Source organism: Halyomorpha halys, unplaced genomic scaffold (genome assembly GCF_000696795.3).
Source record: "Halyomorpha halys isolate HHAL.00 unplaced genomic scaffold, Hhal_1.1 Scaffold1020.1, whole genome shotgun sequence".
Classification (NCBI taxonomy): domain Eukaryota; kingdom Metazoa; phylum Arthropoda; class Insecta; order Hemiptera; family Pentatomidae; genus Halyomorpha; species Halyomorpha halys.
The window spans coordinates 153306-166554 of NW_027106408.1; the positions used below are offsets into that span (position 1 = coordinate 153306).

General features: G+C 31.5%; 1 protein-coding gene across 3 annotated transcripts in view; it reads right to left on the minus strand.

The window, feature by feature from the left end:
* Nucleotides 1-13249, minus strand: part of LOC106687879 (coiled-coil domain-containing protein 66) — a 51815-nt gene that overhangs the window by 28927 nt on the left and 9639 nt on the right. For all 3 annotated transcript variants that reach the window (XM_014432037.3, XM_014432035.3, XM_014432034.3), the window contains exon 2: nucleotides 7961-8036. In XM_014432037.3, the coding sequence (XP_014287523.1) occupies nucleotides 7961-8036 (76 nt within the window). The remainder of the gene's footprint in view (nucleotides 1-7960; nucleotides 8037-13249) is intronic.

Consider the following 13249-nt stretch of genomic DNA (forward strand, 5'->3'; position numbering starts at 1 on the left):
ATATTTCTGAAGGATGAAATGCTTTAGGAGGAAGGGTCAATGATTAAAACTAAAACGTATTCTCACAATTGAAAATTTTGAAATATTTTTGCTCTCATAGGACTAAGAGATCTTGTCTGCCAATTAATTAATTCTAGGAAGAGTTCCTGAATGATCTATTTTGGCAAAAACTAGCATTTGGTATAAAAACACATCTAATTAACGATCAATGGCGTATTAAATGCTAATTACACCAACGAGACACTAAATATCTCGAGGTCCTGATTAACGCCATGACTTGTTTACGCCAAGTTCCGTCCCAACGTGCCCCTTCTTACGCTGAGCCTGTATGTTTGACATATTACGTTACTAGTGTTGGGAATTTATTATTGTTATTGTTAATGAATAAATGTTTGAATAAAACAAATATCTAATTTATAAAAAAACTTAAATTAAATTTTATCTTGATACAACGGAAACAACCTATGACTAAATTCAACATACATAAAAATGATTGAGAAGAACTGAAACTGAAAGTTTTCAAAATCAAGGATGAACATAAATACGTTGTGGTATCAAAAAAAATATTTACAGGTTTGTGCTGAAAATTTATTAAATTTATATATAAATATGGAAAAGTTTTATCTTTGACAAACAACGTTACATAAAAAACTAGAAAACTCTAAAAATTCGGTTGCTGCATTTTGGAGAAATGTTTTTATTCTTTCAGACTTTCAGTCTAGACTTCAGTTATTCAGTTCCATGAACAAGTAAAACCAACTACTACATGGGGATGTACAAGCTGAATGTCTTTAAATGAAAGAACAAGGTGAAATTCCATGTAGTTCGGCATCGATTCAGGTAATGACCGGCAGAATTGAATATTTAGAATAGTCCCATCAAAAACTCCCTTTGAACTCCGATTATAGCATTATTCCTAAAAGCCCCCTAATAGGAGCTGATATGAACCCTATCGCATTACAAAAAAGACAAAAGATACAGTATTAACAGATCAATGTTCAAATCTTCTGTAATGGTAGCTGGAAAAGAAGGAAAAAATAATCTTTTTTATGCAGGAGATTGCATTTTTAGAGTCTTCAATGTCCACTTTATTACAAAAGATTCGAACAATATCATAATTTTTAAAGTTTTTATGACAGTTTCCGTTTCCTTTTTTTTCATGGGTTCAATTGTGATAAGAAAATAACCATGTTATTTATTCATGTAAAATATTTTTAAGTTTTTTAAAAATATCTATACGAAAATAAGTACATATTTTGACTTATATATTACTTTAAAATCCTAGACCTAATTTGGGGAAAGAATGAAAGCGTTGATTGCCAAGATAAATTAGGATATCGGTGCCGGTCGGTGGTCTTTAGAGACAAGAATCCCCACGAAGAAGACATCCAGCAACTGTTGCTGGCCATGGATGAAGATAAATTTTAGGATAACTAGTCAATTTACAAACAAAAGATTGAAAGGAAGAGTTGATAAACAAGAAGAATATCCTTAATATCGAAGAGAATCTTATATTGTATATGATATTTTTATACTTATATAACAACTATATTTATATTACTTGAAGAAGTTTATCGGGGGGTGCGATCAGCAAAGAACAACATAAATAAACAAAACAATATTTATTCATTTTATGCCGACGTTTCGACCTGAGTTTCAGGTCTTCATCAGGGATAGTGGCGTGTAAAGGGGACGGGAAGCAACTAACTGACCCATGGTTTGCGTAAACAATTTTGTTTATTTATGTTGTTCTTTGCTGACCGCACCCCCCGATAAGCTTCTTCAAGCATTAATCTACGGTCAACTATCTACATCTCATTATATTTATATTAAGATGATTCAGTACTAGGAATCATAGGCATCGCATATGCCTAAGGGAGCAAATACGTTTTAGCCGATATATCGGATATGAAGGGCATAAGGAAGAAGCTATTACTATAGAATAGCTTAGTTACTATTATAGAACTAGTAGTTAAAGTGTTGAATAGATAATTGAATGTATCATTCAATCATTATGTAATTAATTTGACATTCATAAATGAATAAAAGAAATAACTTTTATGAGAGGAAATCTGAGTTATTCTGTGCTTTTAATTTCACAATTTATAGCTAAAATTGGCAGAGCTAGGGCAATCAAAAGCCAGATAGCTGTGAAGCAATATCTAAGATAGTAAGATATATTACTCCTGGTCTGCCGTAGCCGATGCGGCCGCACACACTCCCTGGCCCATGAGGACTGGCCATTGTTCCAGTTTCTTGAGGAAGTGGAAACCCTCGGGGAAATTATTCAAGAAGTTCGTGCGATAAGGAGAGGTCAACGCCCGCTGCCTATCGACCTGGTCAGTTGTCAGGAAACTGACTCACTGGGTCCGGTCAGTATGACATAATGAGCCGAGCAGATATCCCTCTAGTCATAATACTCTTGAGAAAGTATCTATTAGCTATCAGTTAGAATTCATAAAATAAATAACTTTTCCAACTGAGTTCTTCATTCGGTCAAAAATTTAAAGTTAATAGGAGTTTTTAAGAAAGGTTGTGAACTAAAAACTCCTCACTTAGATTTTTACTTTAACTTACATGTATACGAACTATACAGTAAGGGAATAATTTTGATTATTATTATTTATTCGCGTTATGTATTAGGAAGTACATATTGACGTGTTTTTTTAGTAGGGTGGGTTCGTCACTCCCACGCCTATTTTTTGTGAGTGCCACCCATTGGCTAACGGGCCTAACGGGGGGAGATTGTGAGTGAGTTTTGTATAATTTTATGCTTGTAAAAAATCCAGGATGGGAGCGGGATCGAACTCGCAACCTTAGGGTTGGTAGACAGGCGCGTTGGCACACTCCTACCACTGGCCCTTTTAAACCGGTATACACATGTAAAGTCAAGTTGTTTTTAATGTCAAGTAGGTCTTATCCTCATTGAAACGCTTGACAGTGCTCAAATATCGAATTTTTAAAATGGATTCTCCTGAAGTACCTTTAATTTTTTTGTATGAATTAATTAACCATCTCAAATTTTTACTATTTAAAAGAACATATAACATATAAAAGGATATGAATGTTATCTTAAGGAGATAAGAAAACAACATTTTTTTCAGGTTGAAACAATTTCCGAAATTTAGAGCTGTAATATAGGCGTAACATATACAGCAGGAAAGCAACGGGTTTAGAAATAATCACGTTTCACATTGAAAGTTACAGAAGGTAATGGATAATGAAAAAAATGCAAACATAGATCTGTCCTTAGGTGAGATACCGAGTGTGCTTTTCCGTTTGGCCAGTCTGATGAATGCTTTAATGTCACAATAGTTATTAAATAGATAATTTGTCAATTCAACTAAACCTATCACTTAACACTTTGGCATAGAATTTTATTTTTTGTATATAGTGTTAAATTTATCTTTCAATTTTTAAAAAATAATCTATCTTCTAATAATTTGAGGTGAAATAATTTTATATTCATGTATATTAGAACGTAATGTGCCAAGCTTTCGAAAAAATATGGCTTACGAATTAATGAGACAAGGCTGCATGATAACTGTCTCAGTCCCTGTATTGTTACTAATTTTCCTTTGTTTCAAATAGCAAAATATTAGTAGTCAGATGCAAGCCAAGGCTCTCTAATGACAATCTGCATTTACAAACGTGTGGATTTATAAAATATTCCCCCTCCCTTCCGTTATTACGTGTATAATGATCATTTAGATTATGTTAACAATTTCATTTTCATAATCATATTTGTTATACATGTTCATAATGTTTTTCAATTTTATTTTTTTATTCTTGTGACACTATCCTCACCACGTATGTCGATTTAATAGATAACAGAACATTAATTGTAATCGAAACTCTCTAATCTCATATCACAACCCTTGAAGAATGTTGTCGAAATTGGAGGATTAAAATATATTCCGTCAGATCACTTTTACCCTTCGTCGTAAACCTAAGGGACTTACGCTACAGTATTCTTTAATAATTTTGGTCTTACTCCTGTCGAACAAATCCACTACCTTAGACTAAATCTAGCAAACGACTTACCTGGAATCCTTACACAAGTTTGAAAAGACAGGAAACTGCACATCGATTCCGACAATTACAGCACTTGAATTCCATTCTATTACAAAAGACTGCTCTATATGACTATAATAAGGCCTTTCTGGACATATGAAGTTTTGCTATGGGCCTCTACTAAACCTTCGAATTCCTCTCGTATCTCATGGTATCCTTTCAATCCAACATCTTTCGTAAAATCCTTAATCCTCCTTACTTAGTTACTAATTAAATCATCTATACAGACCTTAATGTTTCATATGTAACCGATCGAGTCCGAACCAGGTCCAAATCCTTCCATTAAAACCTTCCTACCTATTCAAACCAACTAGTTTCCAACCATCCTTCCTCTTCCATTCCTGACAATTCTCCGAGGTGCCTGAGAAGAAGTTAGCTCAAGACCTTCTAATATAGAAATATTATTAAAGTGCTAGCAATGGGTATTTTCTCTACAAGCCTGTATCATTCCATTATAATCTACCATGAAATTTACTGGATGTATTTTTATGTAAATACAGTTGTTAATAAAAAAAAAATCTAGTGACGTATTTTACATATATTAGCTTAAATATAAATTACGAATCCTAAGGATTATATTTAGAAGAAGTCCATTTAGTGCCTTTAATTACCTAATTGTTTTATTTATAGTTGAATGCTTGAGTAACAACTTAACTTGACCTAAATTGATGCTAATGCCGCATTAATAATGAAAAATAAAAACTGAGCTTTTTATACTTTCGGGAATCTCTGAGCTATGGAAAACCTTCGCGTGCTGTACACCTTGAATTTTGAGCAGCTATATGCTAATAGATATCCCATTTCCACCTAAATCTATATTTTGTATTGAACCAGTTATAAGGTTTTGAATTTCCATCAGTCCGATTAAAATCTTTTCGACTGAAGCTCAACTATCTTGAGATATCTATTATTTTCCTGCTAGTAATAAGTATGAGGTGACTCAGTAAGGCACTGTGCTACTAAATCATAAAACTCGAATTCGGGGGTGGGGAAGGGATATCAGATTAATTATTTATTCAGTTTCAATAGCCATGAGTCAATCCTGAGAGTTCAGTAAGTGATACATAATATATAGTAATGGTGTACTTTACTATCATTAACTTATCACAACAATGTTTGTGATGAGGACATGATAGTCAAGTACAATGATTACCGAGAATATAATTTATTATATAAGTCATAATGGCAAATACAAGTTTATTTTGACTATGTTTATTTGACTAGGACATAATAGCTTGAAGTTTAATAAATAAATGTGAGGCTATGATACTAAAATTAAGATTGTCTTCGATGATGGCCGGGTGGGTTACGATAAATTGGACTTGTGTTATGATTTAATAAAGAAGTGTTGATTTTTTGGATATTATTAATGATATTACTGATATTTTTAATTTTTTATAAAATTTTCTTTTTTTTTAAAAAAAAGATATATTTTTATTATTATAATAATAAGGTTTTATGAGATGACAACGGCGCACACTGAGGCCGAATGGCCAAAAAAGCGGAAACAAATTCAATATCTTAAGAACGGATTAACATAGAAACTTGGGATCGATCTCATTCGACTCAGAAAAAAAATACACCAAGTTCAACTGTTATTGAAATTTTTAGGAAAATTATAGAACTAATGAGGAAATGAAATGAATTGGTTTGATAAAAATTTCTGAAATTATCGGAATAGGTTGTACTAATCAAAACAAATTGCAACGAGTATTTTGAGTGTATATTTAAATAATGCTTACAATTAAAAATTCAAGGAGGCTTAAAAGATTGGAGATTTTTTTAAAAAATAAAACTAGGGATTCAAAGTGAAAAGACATTTACGATTTTAAATTTAAGGAAATTAGATTAACAGTTCCATAGCTGCATCACTGATTTCCGGGAGTTTTTTCTTTGGCTCGGGTCTCTTGTTCGTGATAAAAGGATTCGAGGTCTCCAGTAGCTCGTGGAACACGTCATCGCTAGTAGATATACGAGACAATTTCCGCGAGTTTCTGATCCTGAAAGTCTTGTAATCCTTATTTCTACTTTCTTACGCCTTTTCCGACAATATTCCGACTAGGAGAATCGACTCCTGCACTGTTTCAGCACCATGCAACAAAATCTTATGCACCGTGGATGACATGTAGTACCATGAATACTTTTCAATGGCCATCTCTGCTGTTTCTTTTGATAGGAGCCGGAATTTTTCTGGGTAGACCATTGCATCCATTTTTCAAGTTTTTTGTTTATTTGTTTTTTGTTTATTTGTTTTTTGTGTATTCCATACATTTCATTCTGGTGTGTAATGGAGAGATACCAAATTCGAGAGCATTTACATTAAGAGGTTTTTGTTGGATTTTACCGAATTCGTTCATTTCCTTTCTTTGCGGTGTTATGATCAGTTAGGCATATGAAGACAGTTGATTTTTGTTCTAATCTTTACTTTAACACGTCTAGTTTCAAAAGTGACCCTCCACATCCAGGAGGAAACCGGAGCTTTTTTGTATTCAATGCTTATTTAAAATTCGTAACATATAACGTTGGGGAGAGAAAAAATATCTATTTTTTTGGCCTCGTTCGACTGATTTGTGGCTTAGTTGACCATCGTAGAGCAAGAAAAAAAATTGATAATTTTTCTCTGCCTCTAACTTACAATTATATATCACTCATTTAGAGTAGTGTGTGATTTGGTCAAACTTTCATTATTCTAAAAGTAGGCCTAAATTAATGGTAATATCCTTGAAACTGGGGAAAAAATCATGCTGTTCCTAGACCCTGTAGCTTATATAGTGTGAGGATTACCAACTAGATAATCGAAATTAGGTCTTTCGAAAATCCACTGTGCAGGATTTCATTTAATTCGAAAACAATAAGCTTCAATGTAAATGAACTATGAAGAATTATACAGTACCCCCACAACAGTTCAGTGTGGCAGAACTGTATGAGCTAACGTTATCCTAGTTGAAGGCGCAGAGCTTGATGACAACAATGGTACCTGATATCGAACCAACTTTGTAACCCTCATCAATATTTATGATACGATACATTTCATTTATGGGATTACATAATTCATATCATTATAAATATGATCCAACTATACTATTTAAACAGTCGTTTATTAAATATGAACTTCGGCTGATATCAAACAAAATAGGAAACAAACGATCATAGCCAGTAATAATCTCTAACAGTAAGAACAATTGGACTATTAATGTTTTAATATTTATAACTTTAACAAATTTATGATTTATATAATTTATAATTGCGTTGCTCAAAATGTCATAACTCGAAGGTAAGAATAAATCTTTATGCTATTCAAAGAAAAATGACTTTAAAGTAATTTTAAAAACGTCTAGAGGAAATTATTTAATTTCATATTGCCCAACGATCGATATTTAATATGTTAGTTTCACCCCCTTTAAATAATTAAAAGCCGTATTTATTGAATTTTTCGTACTATGTAGGTACTACAGCTTAAAAAGCGATTTCTTATTTCGGAAGATCGTTGATTGTTTTTTTATTTTTAGATATATTATTTAGTTGTTATTTGGTAATTTGTTTTTATACTGTATATTCCACGGTCAGTAAAGAAAAAAATATGAACTGGAGTAGGAGAAGGGTGGTCCAAGAGCTAGATATCTGGTCCAGACTCTACAAATTGTAACCACACACTACGCAAACGGTAGAGGGGATAAAATGATGATAAATAAAATCAAAGGACCAATATTGTACACACTTCCTTATGATGCTAAGGAAGGGCATTGTATATATAATTATATTTTAGATTATTCCTTATAAATTGTATTAGTTTTTAAAAAATAAATATAAGGTAAAACTAATAATAAATAGATATAAATTTTAATCATATGGAATTAAGTAAGAAAAGGCAATTTATGTGACTTACCTAATACAAGGTCGATACCTTCTCTCTTCTGTATTCCAAATTCCGCCCCAAAGTCCACTGAAGTGTTTTAATTCCTCTGGAATTAAAAAACAGATTTATTATAAAGCTACCTTCACACATAATGTCTAGTGTATGCGTCAAGTGCACATTATAAATTGCTGAAGACATGTGTTATTGTGAGTTTTTGAAATAATGATAATAATATTATAAAAAGTTAGTCGTGAAGCTATTTTCGGGAATCAAATAACTATTTAGTTTAATAAATTTTTAGATCCAACATACAGTTCATTTTGATTATATATCTGTCATATATATTTTCAAAAATATTTTCTTTGTTTATTTACAGTTAATTTTATTTTTAAGCTGTAACAAATTCAACTTATAGAAAGAAGTAAATGTATTATTAAACTCGATAGTTTACTAACAGAGTTAAAAGAGGACACCACAAGAAACAACATTAAACGAATCTAGACTTAACAAATACGATTACAGATCTTCCCGAATACGAAGTTAATAAGTTAATCGAACAAGCAATAAAGGTAGGACAACCGTCTATGAGTATCTAGTTTATGTTTTATTGATTTTTTTAGGAGCTCAGTGCTTTGTAAGGAACTACTTTTTCTTCAATAACAGTTATACGAAGTGATTTGTTTATGATCACGCTCGATCACTAGATTTTTCCCTAAATTAAGGGTGTACACTTTAAAGAATCTTGGTATGGCCCAAGATAGCTTTTCGATTCACAGGGTTGACTCACGGTTGAAGTATCAGATTAAATAATTATCTGCCACTGCCAAACTCGAACCTGAGTCCGGAAGATACTAACAGAGCGGACTTATTCACTGAGAAATTCCTCTACCTACTACAACAATTTCTAAAGATATTTTAGAAATAATACAAAATACTGGGAAAGGGTATTAAAATAATAAAACATGTATTTTATTGTTCAGTGCTTTCCATAGAGGAAGTTTCTAAACACCCACAATCGTATGAGACAATTACGATCGCGTTGCTTTATGAATTGTTGAGGTGAAGAAAACTTCCAATTGTATATAAACTATTTTATATTTTGTGCTTGCTTAACGTTTCGGTATATTATCCCATATTCATGTACTATTGTATCCTAAAATTGTAACAATTAAGTTATTTTTATCAACAATTTGTATCTATATGTTATATCTGTACATTTAATACAGGACCAGCCTGGAAACTGCAGGAGGCACCCACTCGGGGTGCGGACCAGGAAGATGCAGTGGGCAAGGTGCAGCCCCATGAGTAACGCACTCAACGGAGTAACAATAATTAATTAATTGTTGATTTTTGGAAGAGTGGCATGCGCAAACCCCACCGCACTACCCCACTACTCCCGCACCCTGTACGCCAGAAATGACAAGGGAAGGAGATTAAAAAAAGAAAATGTACACATACAATTTTCATTTTGAAATCTTGTCATCTATACACACATAGTCTAAACATTTTTTATAACTATATCATTTAAATTAATGTCTTTCACTTGTAGTCTATTGATTTATCTCTGTAGCACACACCAATGTTTTATATTAGACATTACCTTTTTGGGCATATCAATTTGCCCAATATGCTGGGTCTTTTTTACTTCCTTATTGATATGTCTAATTCTAATCCATTTTGTAATTTAAATAAAAATTATGAATTTTTTTTATCATATGTCATATGAGGTAAATAGGATTCCAAGAATTTTAAATTTGTATATATAACATACAGATACAAATTTTTGATAAAATTAAATTATTTGTTACCATTTTAGGATGCAATAGTACCTGAATATGGGATAATAACCCTAAACTTTGTACAATAACAAAATATAGAATAGTTTTTATGTTTTTTTAAAATTATTTATTTAATGTAATTTTCAAATCTGCAACGAATGGGATGTTAAGGTCTTTGTGAATGAGTTTATTTGTGACGTAATAAGGACCATCAAGGATTTTGGATTGTAACGATTGGATGCGGGAAGAATTTGATGGTTTGGTGGAGCCCCAGAGCTCAATTCCATATGTCCAAATTGGTCTGATTATTGTACTGTATACGAATTTTTTGTAGTGAATAGGAAGTTTAGAGCGTTTGTCAAGTAAGTGTTGTAGCAATCGGAATCTACGAGCAGTTTCTTGTCGTTTCAGTCTTGTGTGTGGATTCCAAGTAAGTCTCTTGTCAAGATGGAGTCCTAAGTATCGAATCTGTTCAACAGGCATTAGTGGTGTATTTAGAAAGGATACTGTAGGACAGGAGGGCAGAGGTTTACGACGGAGAGTAAAGGCGATCTGGTGGGATTTGTGAGGATTTATTTTGATTCTCCAGTTTTTACACCATTCTTCAATAGATGTTATGTGTGCCTGTAGTGTTTGTGATGCATTAGTTGGGTCGTTGTTTACAGAAAGTATACATGTGTCATCTGTATTAGGGTGGGTTGGGATGTCAGCTGTATAAACCGTATAAAGAATGGGACCTAAGATACTACCTTGAGGAACACCGGCGGACTGAGAAAAGAGAGATGAGTAGGCTAGGTTATGATTTACTTTAAAGGTTCTATCAGTGAGGTAGGAGCGGATTATAAGGAAATATTTAGGGGGTAGGAATTGACGAAGTTTATAGAGCAGACCTGGATACCAGACTCGATCAAAAGCTTATTCAACATCGAGGAATACTCCCGTGCAGTACATACCGCGTAGAATAGTTTATATTCTAATTGGAAATTTTCTTCATCTCAACTATTTCGAAAATGAATATAATAAACTTTCTAAAAAGAAAATTCAGATTTATATTACATTTTGGTTTAATCATTAAATACAGTCAAGAAAATTTGATTATGTCCCTTAAGGCCAACATATTTTTTAGTAGCTTTAAAAGCTACTAAAAAATATGTAAGATAAGAATGCTTAAACTTACATTTAATTATTAAATGTAAGTTTAAGCATTCTTATCTTACATATTTTTTAGTAGCTTTTCATGTTTATATAACTAAATAAAAAGGTGAAAACAAGATGGGATGAAGAATAGTGAAGAGGATATCCAAAACTTTTTTAGATACAGCAATAATGTACTTGAAACTGTATCGTATTTATTCGATTCTCGAAAATAAGTCTAAATGTACATATCGATAATTTGGAATTTTCTTCTTTAAAAAGATAACTATAGACTTTAAGAAGCATTATATTTCCTGAAGATTACAAAATTAATTGTGCTAATTTGAAATGATAAATCATTTCTAATGGCCCAATCAGTTCGAGATTCGTCAAAGAGTCGTTGATTAATTGAAAATAAAGAAATCAAGCTGTATAAAATTAAACCGTTCTCTTGAGTTCGCTTTAGCAAGTATCGATTAACCCTTTATTAGTAGCGTGGAAAAATCTTCCCTACCCTGAATCATTCGAACTTCCGTCCTTCACTCATTCGACGTAATTGATAATATGAAATCTCAAGGACTTTCGTAGATGCTCTTTTAAATAAAATGTTCCTCCAAATATTATTGTAATAAATTCAAATGTAATAATATATATGTGTTGGTGAATGTGCTATTTTAATTTGAAATTAATCCTTTCATATATAAGTCAGTGAAAGTCAAAGAAAACTAACTATTCTCGTGATGGCCTTGGAAATACGAAAACAACAAAAACTTTTATTTATAAATTCAGTCTTTTCATTGTTGTCCATTACTTTTACGACTTAATATGTTGAAAGATTCAATTCTTGTTGCTACCTGGTCATTGTTGCATCAAAGGGAATGAAGTTGCTAATGCCATGGTATAGTAATAACCACTGCATTCACAAAAAAAGTAGTTTTTTGGGCCAGAAAGAGTACTCGAAAATGGCAGTCAAAGGAGCAATAAAATTAAAATTATTGAACCACCTGCAGTCTTTAGTCGAAATAACCTACAACTAACAAGAAATGAAGATGTGGTAATGATTCGCCTCAGGATAGGACACTCAGGAGTGATCCATGAGTATCTTATGACGAGAGGGACACCGCCGAAATGTATGTCTTGTTGGGTACCTTTAGCAGTACTGCATATCCTCACTGAATACTGTCCCTAAGATAATGAATGAGAAGAAGTTATACCGGGACCCAATATAGAAGAAATATTGAAGAATAGTTTCTTTTTACCAAAAAAATATATTTAAAAAAATTGAAATCTATATAATAGTATCTTTGGTCTGTTTTTTATAAATCATTTATACAAAGAAAAAATACTTCAGTGGTTAAAAAGCACAAAATTATTTTAAATAAATATCTTGAAAATCAATTTTTCTAATATAACTGAATTCCCAATGATTGATTTTTTATAGATCTAAACAATATAACTACTCTTATTTGCTGAAATATTAAGTAAATAAATAAATAAATATGTTGAAAATTGATTTTTCTAATGTCATTAGACGTCTAATGGTTAATTTATTATAGATCTAAACATTATAACTACTCTTATTTCCTTAAAGATTACTCTAAATAAATAAATAAATTAATATTTTGAAAATTATTTTTTCTAATATCATTGGATTCCCAATTATTGATTTATTATAGAACTAAACAATATAACTACTCTTCTTGGCTTAAAGATAGCTGTAAACAAGTTAATATGTTGATAATTGACTTTTCTTATATTATTGGATTCCCAATTATTGATTTATTATAGATGTAAACATCATAACTACTCTTTTTTCCTTAAAGATTACTGTAAATAAATAAATAAATATGTTCAAAATTAATTTCCTGAAATGAGAATAATAATAGAAAGTAGTTTTCAACCTGAGAAAATATCGATCTTTTTTTCTCCTTTAGTTATCAAAGTCTTTCATGGTATGTATTTAGACATTATTTATTATGATTAAAAAAGAATGATGGTTAATTATTTCAAATAATCAAAATTAAAGGAAGGTTTTTGAAAAATCGTCATTTAAGCCTCGTTTGAGTATCTCAATCAGGATAATACCTTGCTGATAATTATAACCATTTAACTATACCTTGATACGACAAGTTTTGTGAAAATTGTATAAACGGTTCAGTATTAAAAAAAAATATCATATCGATAATAATAGGGGAAACTTCTAAGCGCCAGATTTTAGTGAACAAGTTACCTACAACACGTTACTTCATCTTGATTTAGCTGTAAATACGTAACTTCAGTTTTATGATCTTGCCACACAGTCTTTGCGAGAAAATTTGGACTCTGATGATATATATATATATTTTTTTAAAATTATTTATTTAATGTAATTTACAACTGTACAAAATAATACAATAGGTAAATATGT